General features: G+C 29.6%; 1 protein-coding gene across 1 annotated transcript; it reads left to right on the top strand.

Annotated features, from left to right (window-relative positions):
• Nucleotides 1-6,449: 6,449 nt before the first annotated feature.
• LOC132301705 (mechanosensitive ion channel protein 6-like) lies at nt 6,450-12,897 on the top strand. The gene is made up of 5 exons (XM_059798935.1): nt 6,450-8,377; nt 10,762-10,885; nt 11,064-11,357; nt 11,458-11,660; nt 12,164-12,897. Exons 1-5 carry the CDS (start codon nt 6,450-6,452, stop codon nt 12,447-12,449), a joined length of 2,835 nt encoding a protein of 944 aa, XP_059654918.1. The 3' UTR covers nt 12,450-12,897.
• The last annotated feature ends 992 nt before the right edge of the window (nt 12,898-13,889 follow it).

Genomic DNA, 13,889 nt, shown 5'->3' with positions numbered 1-13,889 from the left:
TTTTTCTTTTCTTTTTCTTTTTATAAGCATTATTATTATGTCATTATTTATTTCTCTTTCTAATTGATGTTTATGTTTAGAAGTAATTGATTTGTTTTATTTTTATTTTCTCTTTTTAATTGATGTTTCTAATTGATGTTTAGAAGTGGTTGATTTTTCTTCTTCATTTTTTTTATTTTATTATTTTTGGTTCATTCTTAATTTATTATTATTTTGAGTCATTATTGTTTTTTTTTTCTTTTTCAAAAGTATCATTCTTCTTTTTTCTTTAGTTTTTATTTTTATTTTACTCTTTATAATTATACTTTGGATTGTTCAAATTTTGTTATTCTTAATTTGTTGTATTGAGAAGGTTGGATTGTTAATTTTTTTTCTTTACTTTTTCTTTTTAGATGCATTATTATATATTTTTTCTTTTGTTTTTTTTTTTATTTTTCTCTTTCTAATTGATGTTTAGAAGTGATTAATTTGGTAAGTTTACTTTGAATTGTGATTTTTTTCTTTTTATTATTATTATTTTTTTTATTGTTGGTTCATTCATAATTTATTATTATTTTGAGTCATTATTGTTATTTTACTCTTTATAAGTTTACTTTGGATTGTAATTTTTTTCTCAGTTTTTATTTTTTATTTTTTGTTCATTCTTAATACAGGTTTCAATGTTTTCTGGTTTTCGATTGGACTTGATTTTGAATTGAATATGTTGCTAAAAATTTTGTACATGTTTTTTTTTCAATTTTTATTATTTTTTATTTTTGATTCATTCTTAATATATTATTTTTTATATGTTATTTTTTCTTCAATTTTTATAATATATTATTTTTTATTCATTCTTAATATATTATTTTTTTATTCATTCTTAATGTCCTCCCCAATTCTCTTTAGAGTTGTATCCCTCGACATCTGCGAGGCCAACTCCCTTTCTGACAAGGCTCAAGACTCTTCGAATGTACATTTAGTTACATTTATCAAAACGTTATATAAAATTAGACAAGAATATATTTAAAGAAAATAAAATAATTTATATAAAATTCTACCACAAATTATCTATTTTATTTTCAATAAAACTCTATCACATAATTCACATTAGACAATGATATATTTAAAAAGTTTCTATAAAACTCTAACACAAATTACCCAATTTATCTATTTATTATTAGTTTTTTAATGAAAGGAAATCAATTTAAACAAAAATTCTAAATATAAAAAGATATTTATTAATTGATATAAAAAAAGATTTGAAAAGAGTTTCTATAAAACTATAACACAAATTACTTATTTATCAATTTATGAGTTTTTAATAAAAAGAAATCTAATTACACAAGAATTATTAATACAAAAAAAATATTATTAATTGATATAAAAAGAGTTTTTAAAAAAGTTTATATAAAACTCTAACACCAATTACCTATTTATCTATTTATTATGAGTTTTTTCAATAAAAGAAAATCTAATTAGAAAAGTATATATTTAAAGAAAATAAAATAATTTCTATAAAATTTACCACAAATTAGCAATTTTATTTTTTATAAAACTCTATCACATTGTCTATTTATTATGAGTTTATTCAAGAAAAAAAAATTATTATGAGTTTAATAATAAAATAAAATCTAATTAGACATAAATATATTTCAAGAAAATAAAATAATTTCTATAAACGTTACCATAAATTAACCATTTTATAATCTATAAAACTCTATCACATATGACCTCTATTTACCTATTTATTATTATTATATTTAAAGAAAATAAGGTAATTTATATAAAACTCTACCACAAATTATCCTTCTTATTTTCTTTAAAACTTTATCACATATAACTTGTATTTATATATTTATTATGAGTTTTTTAATATAAAAAATCTAATTAGACAATGGCATATTTAAAGAAAATAAAATAATTTTTTAAAAGAGTTTCAATAAAATTCTAAGACAAATTACCTTTTAATCTATTTATAATGAGTTTTTTAATAAAAGAAAATCTAATTATACAAGAATTATTAATAAAAAAATTATTTATTAATTGATATTAAAAATAAAATAATTTCTCTGAACCTCTACCACAAATTATTACCTAATAAAATTCAAATATGAGTTTCAGTATTTATTTAATAATATAAAAAATATTTATTAATTGAAAAAATATTACTTAAAAAAATTCATATTACCTAAAAAATTATTTCAAATTACCTAATAAAATTCAAATTACAAATTACCTAATACTATTATAAAAGAGTTTTCATAAAATTCAAATTACAAATTACCTAAAAAAATTCAAATAACCTAAAAATTTATTTCAAATTACATAATAAAATTAAAATTAAAATTTACCTAATGAAATTCAAATTATCTAAAAATTTATTTCAAAATATGAATAAAAAATATTAATTAATTGATATAGAAGGAGTTTTTAAAAGAGTTTCAATAAAACTAACACAAATTACCTATTTATCTATTTATTATGAGTTTTTTAATAAAATGAAATCTAATTCGACAAAAATTACTAATATAAAAAATATTTATTAATTGATATAAAAAATTATATAATTTCTCTAATATTCTACCACAAATGACCTTTTAGTATGAGTTTTTTAATAAAAGGAAATCTAAATAGACTAGGATATATATAAAGAAATAAAATAATTTCTATAAAACTCTACCACAAATTAACTATTTTATTTTCAATATACTATATCACATTATACAATGATATATTTAAAAAGTTTCTATAAAACTCTAACACAAATTATCTATTTATCTATTTATTATGAGTTTTTAAATGAAAGAAAATCTAATTAGAAAAAAATTATTAATATAAAAAATATTTACTAATTGATATAAATTTTTTTTTTAAAAGAGTTTCTATAAAACTGTAACAAAAATTACCTATTTATCAATTTATTATGTGTTTTTTAATAATAAAAAAAAAGTCTAATTAGACAAGAATTATTAGTATACAAAATATTTATTAATTAATATAAAGAATAAAATAATTTTACTAAAACTCTCTCACAAATTACCTTTTATTATGAGTTTTTTAATAAAAGAAAATCTAATTAGAGAATAATTACTAATTTTAAAAAAAATTATTAATTGATGTAAAAAGAGTTTTTAAAAGAGTTTCTACAAAACTCTAACACATTATACCTATTGATCTATTTATTATGAGTTTTTTTTTAATAAAAGAAAATCTAATTAGACAAAAATATACTTAAAGAAAATACAAAAATTTCCATAAAATTTAGCACAAATTATTTTCTATAAAACTCTATGACATTATCTATTGAGTTTTTTAATAAAATAAAATCTAATTAAACAAGAACATATTTAAAAAAAATAAAGTAATTTCTATAAAACTCTACTACAAATTTTGGGAAAAATTACAACTAAATCATACTTTTTCTTTCAAAACAAAAACATATGGATTAAGTTGTAAAATTATTTTATTTATCTATAAAAAGTCCACCTCAAATCACCTATTTTATTGATATATATAAAGAAAATAAAATAATTTTTTAAAAGTGTTTCTATAAAACTCTAACACAAATTACCCATTTATCTATTTATTATAAGTTTTTTTAAATAAAAGAACATCTAATTAGACAATAATTATTTATATAAAAAATATTTATTAATTGATATAAAAAATAAAATAAATTCTCTAAAACTCTACCTCAAATTACCTTTTATTTTGAGTTTTTTAATAAAAGAAAATCTAATTAGACAATGATCTATTTAAAGAAAATAAAATAATTTCTATAAAATTCTAACACAAATTATCTATTTTATTTTCAATAAAACTCTATCACATTAAACAAGAATATGTTTAAAGAGTTTTTATAAAACTCTAACACAAATTACATATTTATCTATTTATTATGAGTTTTTTAAGAAAAAAAAATTCTAATTAGACCAGAATTATTAATATAAAAAAATATTTAGTAATGGATATAAAAATTGTTTTTAAAAGAGTTTCTATAAAACTCTAACACAAATTTCCTATTTATCTATTTATTTTGAGTTTTTAATAAAAGGAAATCTAATTAGATAATAATTATTAATATAAAAATATTTATTAATTGATATAAAAATTAAATAATTTTCCTAAAACTGTACCACAAATTACCTTTTATTATGACTTTTTTAATAAAAAGAAATCTAATTAAACAAGAATTATTAATATAAAAAGTACTCTATAAAACTCTACCACAAATTAGCTACTTTATTTTATTTTATTATTTTAGTATTAATTTGTTAATATAAAAAATATTTATTAATTAATATAAAATGAATTAAAATAAAAGAGTTTATAGAAATAAAATGAATTAAAATAAAAGGGTTTCAAATCATTATTAAAACAACAAAAAAAAAGAAGGTAAAATAGGTAATTGTTTAGTAAAATAATTTACTAAATAATAAAATAATTTATAAAACATTCATCATGTGCATCGCACGTGCTTTTTACTAGTATATATAAATGGATATAACACTTTGCACATTTAATATTAGTATATATATATATATATATATATATATATATATATATATATAAATGGATATTGATGAATTTAGGAAAATACAATCAAAAAATCTATATATAAAAAAAGATGAGAAAGAACGTTGATTAGATTAAAAGAGAAACAAAGATATCGCGACTTGCTTAAAATATGAATAAAGAGGAGAAAGAGAGGGAGGGTTTTTGCTCAAATGAAACTCCGTGAACAAAAAAGAACCGAAATAAGAAAAGATGAAAAACAGAAGAAACGACATCGAAAACTGAGTCCCGAACAGAAAGATATGCCTCAAACAAGTTCGGCAGCAACTGGGGATAGAAACCCTAAAACTGACCAGAAGGAAATTCTAAGAGTACGTGTCTCGACAAAAAGTAAAAATGAATCCTATACGAGGATTTAGACTCAAAATATAATATTTTTTAAATAACTTTCATTAATTGCACAATGGTCCATCTAGAGAGTGATAACTGCACTAATGACCTAGAATGAAAATATCTTCCCAAAATATTTTCTTAAAAACTCCTGAAATAACATATCTTCAAAAAATATTTACGAAAAACACCCCAAGAAAAGAAAATATTTCTGAAGAACTGTCCATCCATACCTCTATGGATACTGGGAGCAACCAGAGTACTTTTTTGCAAAAGTAAAGATACGTATTTCGTGGAAACCACTTAGAATGAAGATACGTGAAGTCAGAAATCAATTTCGAGCACAAAAAGTGAGGCTATGCCAACAAAGTGACAAACGGGGAAAAGACAAAATAGAGAAAATGACGAAAAGTGAATAGTGTCCAAAAAGTGAAAATATGGAAATGACTCGGTTCTCAAAAGAAGTTGTCAATCTAAAGAAAAGAGTCTCAAGAACCATCCCCGAGCACTCAAGACGACACTAAGTGACGAGAAACCGAACTCAGAAAAGAAAAGATCAACGAAAAAAAAAAATGTCTGTAAAAATCTGAGAAAAAGGAAGGGAAGGAAAATGACCGAGACATTACAATTTACCCTCCTAAAAGGGATTTCGTCCCCGAGATCCAGAACATACAAAAGGGAACTGAATAAGATCGAAGCAAGGTCAAACCAAAGGACAGATCATAAGGTGCTAAATGACAACTTCGAAAGCCTGAAGGTCATCCGAAGGAACGCAAAAACCAAGAACTGAGTGACACTCCCCAAACGAATCGGCATATTAACCCAATGTCAATCATCGAGAGAATCTCAAGATAACAACAATTCAAATTAAGATAGATGGCTAAGAATGACATGGCAGTACGAACAATGACCAGAACTCGCCTACACTTACTTGTCAATAAGGTCCCAATAAATTAATTTAAACGTGGATGGTGAATGGGGTGGGCATACCAATGATATAGTATCCCGGACTCACCCAATATTAACTCGGTGTAAACCAACTAAATGTTGTTGAAAAAAAAAAAAAAAAAAAAAAAAAAAAACCACCTAATGACATCAACATGATGTAAGTGTTACCAAAACCATTTTCTATTTTTACTGTTTCCAAGAGCATAAAAAAGGGCTGTCACAATTAATTTCAAACCTATGGCGCTTCGCGCGGTGGATTGCCAGCCTTTCCAAGTCTGTCTTCGCGGCCACCTCTTCTCTCTCTATATATACATGTATATAAAGACGAAACGTAACATATTTTTCCATTCCATACTAAAAATATGACATTCGATTCGCTCTGCAAATTCAATCCATTTTTAATGGCAAACTCAGTACACGCGTCCAAACACACACATATATATAGACAAACACACATATAAACACATTTATATAGATGTATATTACATGTAAGAAACACGTAGCGCATTGGCATACTAACTAAAAATATGGAAATTCTATAATAAAACCGGAACAATTAACGTTCGTCAAAGTTTCTGATACTACTCAGAATCCAATCAATCTCTTTGATTTGTTTGATGGACTTGTCAAGTTCATTTAGGAACTCCTTTAAATCTCATGGCTCTTACAAGAAGCAACACTCCAGAAAAATCTCCGCCGGTGGTAGTGGCAACGACGACATTTATCACGAAGAACGACCCATTCTCTCCGATCACACCGACGATCACGCAATGAGGACCACCGATGACGATCTTGCCGACCGCGGGGAGGTCATCGTCAAGATCGACGGCGGAGGAGGAGGAGGAGGAGGAACCCCCAATTCCGGCGGCAACAAGATTTGGCGGGAATCCAGCTATGACTTCTGGAAAGACGACGAGTTCCGGCAGCCGCGGGAGGAGGCGGCGGTGGAGGACCCGCCGTCGAGACTGATCGACCAGTTCTTGAGGAAGCAGAAAGCCGTGGGCGCCGAGATGTCGCTGGACGTGGATTTGGAGATGGACGAGCTCCGTCACGAAAACTCTCTCAATTTGCTTCCGGTGGCCGAGACTCTAGTTCCGATTCGGAACAACAACAGCGACAATAACCAGCGAGTTTCGACTTCAAAGGAGGTGAAGGTTTCGTTTCAAGAAACCACTTCGTCCGCCGAGAAACGAAACAGAGAACGACGTAGGGAAGAAGAATCTGTAATTCTATCTGAATCGTCCGATGACGAAGACGATGATGATATGGAAGACAGACATTCACAACCACAACAATTTCACAATCGACGGCGGTCATCGTCCACGGCCGTGGATAACAATGGCGGTGGTGGTGAGGTGTTGAAATGTACCTCATTCCAGAGGAGGCAGAAAAGTATATTGAGGACGAAGACGAAGTCAAGATTAATTGACCAACCGGAAATTCCCGACCGGAGACCGGAAAAGGGAAAATCGGGTCAGATGAAGTCTGGGATGGTAGGGAAGCTCTCTGGAATATTGGAGGATGAAGAAGACGACCCGTTCGACGACGACATCCCGGAAGAGTTGAAAAGGGCTAATCTCAATGCACTGACTATGATTCAATGGATCAGTCTGGTATTGATTGTGACTTTCTTGGTTGCCACTATATCAGTTTCTGATTGGAAGAGAGAGAAAATTTGGGGGTTGGAATGTTGGAAATGGGAGGTTTTGATTCTTGTTCTGATATGTGGTAGATTGGTGTCCGGTTGGGGGATTAGGATTGCTGTGTTCTTCATTGAGAGGAATTTTCTTCTCCGAAAAAGGGTTTTGTATTTTGTGTATGGGGTGAGGAAGGCAGTTCAGAATTGCATTTGGTTAGGGCTTGTTTTGATTGCTTGGCATTACATGTTTGACAAGAAGGTTGAGGATGAGACCGACAGCAATAAGTTCCTTCAGTTGGTGAATAAGATTCTGTTGTGCCTATTGGTGGGCACATTGTTGTGGCTAGTCAAAACCCTAATGGTTAAGGTCCTTGCGTCTTCATTCCATGTGAGCACATTCTTTGACAGGATTCAGGAGTCGTTGTTTAATCAATATGTGATTGAAACGCTGTCTGGTCCGCCTTTTGCGTTGCATAATCTGGATGAAGACGAGAGGGCTATGGCGGAGATTCAGAAGCTTCAGAATGCAGGGGTAAATGTGCCTGCTGAGCTGAGGGAGACTGTTTTGTCGCCGACAGGCAAGAGTGGGAGAGGAGTGATTGGGAGTGGAGCGATTCCGAAAACAACAGCAAGAGGTGGGAGCATGAAGTATTCTGGGACATATTCTAAGAAGCTAGATGAGGGGATACCAATTGATTATCTGCATAAGTGGAATCATAAGAATATCTCTGCTTGGAATATGAAGAGGTTGATGAAAATGGTTAGGCATGGTCTCTTGGCTACATTGGATGAGCAGATACTAGATTCATCATATGACAATGAGTCCAATAATCAAATTAGAAGTGAATTTGAGGCTAAAGTTGCAGCAAGGAAGATATTCCGAAATGTGGCTAGAGGCTGTTCCAAGTAAGTCCTTCTTTCTTTCTGTATTTTTATTTTATAATTCTGGCCGGAAGTTAAAGCAAGCACACACTCATTACCCATAACATGCTCCCAATGGAACTCTGACTCTCAACTTCCCCTTTGAGAAGAGACATCATAGGCTATAGGCTTGGTGATATATTTTGTTCTCTTTATGTTGCATTTTATTATGGTACTCGTGCAATTCCAAAATTCATTTATTTTAATTTCATCCTCCATTATAAAGTGGTTTTTTTTTTTGAACTTTAGGCCAGATTGAGTTAAGAATCAATCTGAATATTTTAAAACTGGCAATGAGAAAATTAAGCTGCAAAGGTGTTATTGCTCTTCTCGGCTGCTAAAAAAGAGATAACCTGATTATTTTATTTTATTTATTTTATTTTTTTCATGACAATGGAAGCACATTTGGTTACTTAACCAAAGGCATGTGTATATATTTTGGTTAGGTACGTACTCATACACACATTTTATAAATTGCCCACTTCGATGCTCGAACTCCTCACGTGAAGAGAAAAAAAAAAGAAAAAGAATTCACCATGATTGTGCTTTTCTTACCAAATTATTCCTTTTATATGCACAAGGCACAATTGCTTGGATCAAAATTGAATAATTTTAGTTCGGATCTTCATATGATAAGATAAAGTATTATTTTAAAGTACTACGTTTTCTTTTGTTTTACATAAATTTTTTTTTGAACCTCATCTAAGTATCATAGTAATATCCTTGTCTTATGTAATCTTAAGAAGCTACTGTGTGTTATGAACTTCTGATATGCACTCCATTTTCGAACCTATAATTTCAGATTTTCAATCCATCCTAAATGTTTCTGATTTATATAAAATCCTTTGTTTCAATAGGTAAACAATCTCTCCTTTGTTTGATCTTGTTCATTTGATTTTAATTACTCCGTACCTTTTTGTCCTTGAGAGACTATTCCATGCATTAAAACAATCATGCTAAGTTTGGTGTGCATGAATGAAATGGAATGAAATTTGGAATGGAATAGAATGAGTATTACCATTTTAATGTTTGGTGTAACATGGTGAATCGTTATGAAATGGAATGATTATTACCATTTTATTGTTTGGTTGAGTATCATTAAATTTGGAAGGGAATGCCTTTTCTTAAAAATGTCTTTTTCATTGGAGGAAAGAAAAATAAAAAAATTATAACTAAACCAACTCACCATGATTGAATATTTAATCTAAGAAATTGATGTAAAGGTTAAAATATATATATATATATATATATTTAATGATATATCAGTCTTAATAATATATAAAAAATCATGTACCATAAGATCAACTCAAATAAAGTTAAGGAAATAAATAAATCATCAACCCAACAAAAAAATCTGGTAATATTTCCAAGTACTTGTTTAAAATTTTTTTTTTAATTTTTTTTATTGTAGATTTTTTGAAAATTCTAGTTTTGATAAAATTCTAATCAAGTAAGGTTCTCCAATCATCCAACGATGAACTTGACTAAGGGTCCAAAAAAGATTTAATACTTACTTATCAAAAATAAATAAACAAAGAAATTAATACTTGTAATTTGGTTGAAAGTCCTGCACCTTTTTGATTAATGGTAGCTCTGGGTATATTCAGAAGAGAGGGAAGATGAAAGACCTTTACCACGTCTAATAAAGAAGCCGATAAACATGAAAAATGGAATGTGAAAGATTTTTGGAGAATGTCAAATATTTTTGCCTTATTGGAATGTGATTAAGAGTTTATTAGGAATATTGCAAAAATATTTTATCTTACTATGGAATGGAATGACCATTCCATAGGTTTACTAATGGAATGGATTTTCATTCCGTTGGAATGGTCGTTCCATTCCATTCCTGCATACCAAACAACTAAATAGTTGGAATGAGTATTCCATTCCATTCCATTCTTACGTACCAAACGTAACATTAGTGTGCCAAACCACTCTTTGGGAATTAACATAAGAAACGAGGTCTGAGCATTTTATTAATTAATTTTACTTATTTGTTTTTAATACGACCTGCTCTTTAAACCAATTTATATATATTTCATGATTTTATATATATATATATATATATATATATATATATATATATATATAGACACACATATGTTTTCCAATTTACATTTTACATTTAAAACACCACTCAACATTTTCAAATTTGTTCACATTTGAGAAAGCGATGAATCATAATTAGAATTATTGTTCTCCTCTCTCTCAATTATATAATATGGTCATGTCAAAGAATTTTATTAATTGGAACTACTCATTGTCTTTTTTATGATTCATTAGTTTTTGCATTTCAAGTCGACTCCAATATTTATATATCTTGTATTCAATTGCAAATACTGATGAACTCCATATGTTTTCTCTGGTAGATACATCTACCTAGAAGACCTGATGCGTTTCATGAAAGAAGATGAGGCTTTGAAGACACTGAATCTCTTGGGAGGATCTTCCAGAAGTGAAAAAATCAGCAAGTCAGCCCTGAAGAGCTGGGTGGTAAGAACTGGACAACAGATTAAATTTTAAGTTCATTTATCGTGCCCTCCAATTAATTTAAAGTCTGACAGCAGTGTCCGTCATTCTAGCTCTCAAATACGTGCACACACACACGTGTATTCGTATGGTTATGTTCATATTGATCATGAAAAAATTTTACACTGCCTTATTGGTATAGGTGAACGCCTTCAGAGAACGAAGAGCACTTGCCTTGACGCTGGATGACACGAAAACAGCAGTCAACACACTTCATCATATGGTGAATGTGTTAGTTGGGGTCATCATTGTGATCATCTCACTCATTATACTAGAAATTGCAACCAGCAAAATGCTAGTCTTCGTAAGCTCTCAGGTCGTGGTAGTGGCATTTGTGTTCGGAAACACCTGCAAAACAATTTTTGAAGCTGTCGTCTTCTTGTTCGTGATGCACCCATATGATGTGGGTGATCGGTGTGAGATTGATGGGGTGCAGGTACAAACAAACAATCATATTTGAACACATGTTTTGCATTCATTCAATTTCCATTTTTTTTGATAATTCTGGCACTAACATTGTTTTCAACAAGTTTCAGATGATAGTGGAAGAGATGAACATTTTAACTACCATCTTTCTGAGATTTGACAACCAGAAGATCATATATCCAAACAGTACTCTCGCAACTAAGCAAATCGGTAACTACTATCGAAGTCCTGACATGGGAGATTCAGTTGAATTCTATGTCCATATTGTTACTCCAGCAGAGAAAATTGCTATCATGAAGCAAAGGATAACAAGGTATAGAAAGGCATTTTCTCTCCCTAAAACTCAATTTATATATATATATATATATATATAATGTATGCTATCTGCTCGGATAAGGGCAGTTCCAATTATTTGATGGGGAGATTATGCATCATAAGAATAAGTGGTCAACAAATAAATAAATAAATGTGTTGCTGTAGCTGCTCTACATGGTCTAATTAAACAAACTCTTGCTTCGAATTCACGAGACGAAAGGACTTTCAAGTTGAATAAAACTAACACCCTACATGAAAATACTTTGAAACCATCTCTGTATTAACATAGTGATAGGCAAGAGATTATTTATGGTTAAACCATTCACATTTGTGATGATCATGCGTAAACGGGCCACAACATGTCTTGCGGTGATAATTATCCATTCTTTTAGATGAACTGTTCTTTTGATGACTTTGCTATGGCATTGAATTTGGCTTGTGATTGACCATGGAATTTCTGATGAATATTTATTGATTATTTCTTGCTGCTGCCAAATGCAGTTACATCGAAAGCAAGAGGGACCACTGGTATGCTTCTCCGTCGATTGTGTTCATGGATTTTGTGGAATTGAACCAGCTGAAACTGGCGGTATGGATGAGACATAGAATGAACCACCAAGACATGGGGGAGAAGTGGTCAAGGAGAGCCCTTTTGGTTGAAGAGATGGTTAAAATTTTCAAAGAGCTCGACATTGAATATCGATTGCTGCCCCGCGACATCAACATTCGTAGCATGCCTCCTGTGAACTCCACCCGACTTCCCTCTAACTGGACAGACAGGTCCTAACAACTAAGCAAAGAGTTGAAAAAGTTCACCGTGTGGAGAAAAAAAAAAAAATTCAATATCCCGGGAGTACTTACATGTGGTAATCGAAACTCTCTACCTTCCTTGATAACAGAGAAAGTTTTCAAGAAAATATGGAGTTTTTATTAGCCGGTAAGTACTCCAGTGGTATTTTTGTACTTTCTCATTTCGGAGATGCATCAAATACGTGAGAGATGGTCAGTCACTCCAACTCATGCAGATAAAATGGAGAATTTTGGTTATCCTGGATCTGCTCTAGTGGCTCTTGAATAGTTATTTCTTTTTGTTTCTAATTATTGTAGTTATTGTGTTAGTTTTTATTTAGCACCAGAGGACCAAACAAACTATTAAGCCGCATAGAAGAGTATAGTACATATACATGGATTGATCACACTGGGTTTTGGCTATCAAGTCCCTTAACTGAGATTTTGTCATAAAACTTGACATTATATTTTATTTTCTGTCAATTTTAATTAAAGATGCACCACCATTCAAATAGTTCTTATTTTCCATTGTTGCATGCAGTAGATAGGACACACATGTCATTGTTTTACCTCCCTAATTTGCTGCAAGAGAATTAAGGCTCAGTTTAATTAGATAGAAATATAAGGAAAAGAAATGATTTTATTTATTTATTTATTTATTTTTTTAAAATAAGAGTTTGGATGGCGGGAAATGAAAATTTTAGTGGGAAAGTAATTTTTCATAACTACATAGCTTTCCCACAAATTTGTCCTAAAAAAAAAAAATAAAATTTTGCTATCTTGAAAAAAAATGTGAAATTTCAATTATACCCCGCTTTTATGCTCTAGAATAAAATGTAGTTGTGCATAACTTTTGACAAGAATTAATAGGATCATAATTTATATATATATTTTTATTTAGATTCTTATATTGCTTCTATTTTGTATAAAAATAAAAAAAATATTAAATATAAATTATTTATACCAATTGCCATATTTTAATACAAATATGGATAATTTAATAAACCACAATATTTTCTATTATTGTTATTCAAATTATGAATGAGATCTTTCTTGTGACGGTCCAAGTTTTGCAACCTGGTGCGTCAGTGATGATCCAAAAGTTGACCGGGTAACGGGTCCGAAATACGGAAGCGAAAAATAAACCAAAGTCTCTAGAGATATAAATCATCCCTAAGACACAAGATTGACCTTCCATGAAGTCACGGAACTCGGGGAAATAACCGGAAACGGAAGATAGAATGAAAGGGTCAAATGGTATCATGTGGCACTAATGACCACCAAATAAGCAAAATCTAGTTCAAACTAGACCACGTGTGCCATAAAATGGCTTAAACAAGATAAACAAGGTCCTGTGGGCACAAACAAACGGAGTTAACCTATCTAGGCAACAAACCAAACAAAACCCACAAGGCAACGTCATTTAGGTCGTCTGAAA

The sequence above is a fragment of the Cornus florida genome, unplaced genomic scaffold, assembly GCF_030987335.1.
Source record: "Cornus florida cultivar Cherokee Brave unplaced genomic scaffold, ASM3098733v1 CherokeeBrave_3.0.0_Hap2_Chr03, whole genome shotgun sequence".
NCBI lineage: Eukaryota > Viridiplantae > Streptophyta > Magnoliopsida > Cornales > Cornaceae > Cornus > Cornus florida.
Note: the sequence above shows the minus strand (reverse complement) of the source record. Positions and strands in the feature narration are given on the sequence as shown.

Coding starts and splice junctions, on each gene's coding strand:
- LOC132301705 (XM_059798935.1), top strand. CDS start 6,450: ATGGACTTGTCAAGTTCATTTAGGAACTCCTTTAAATCTCATGGCTCT. Junction 8,378..10,761: donor GTGGCTAGAGGCTGTTCCAA/GTAAGTCCTTCT, acceptor TTTCTCTGGTAG/ATACATCTACCTAGAAGACC. Junction 11,661..12,163: donor ATGAAGCAAAGGATAACAAG/GTATAGAAAGGC, acceptor TGCCAAATGCAG/TTACATCGAAAGCAAGAGGG.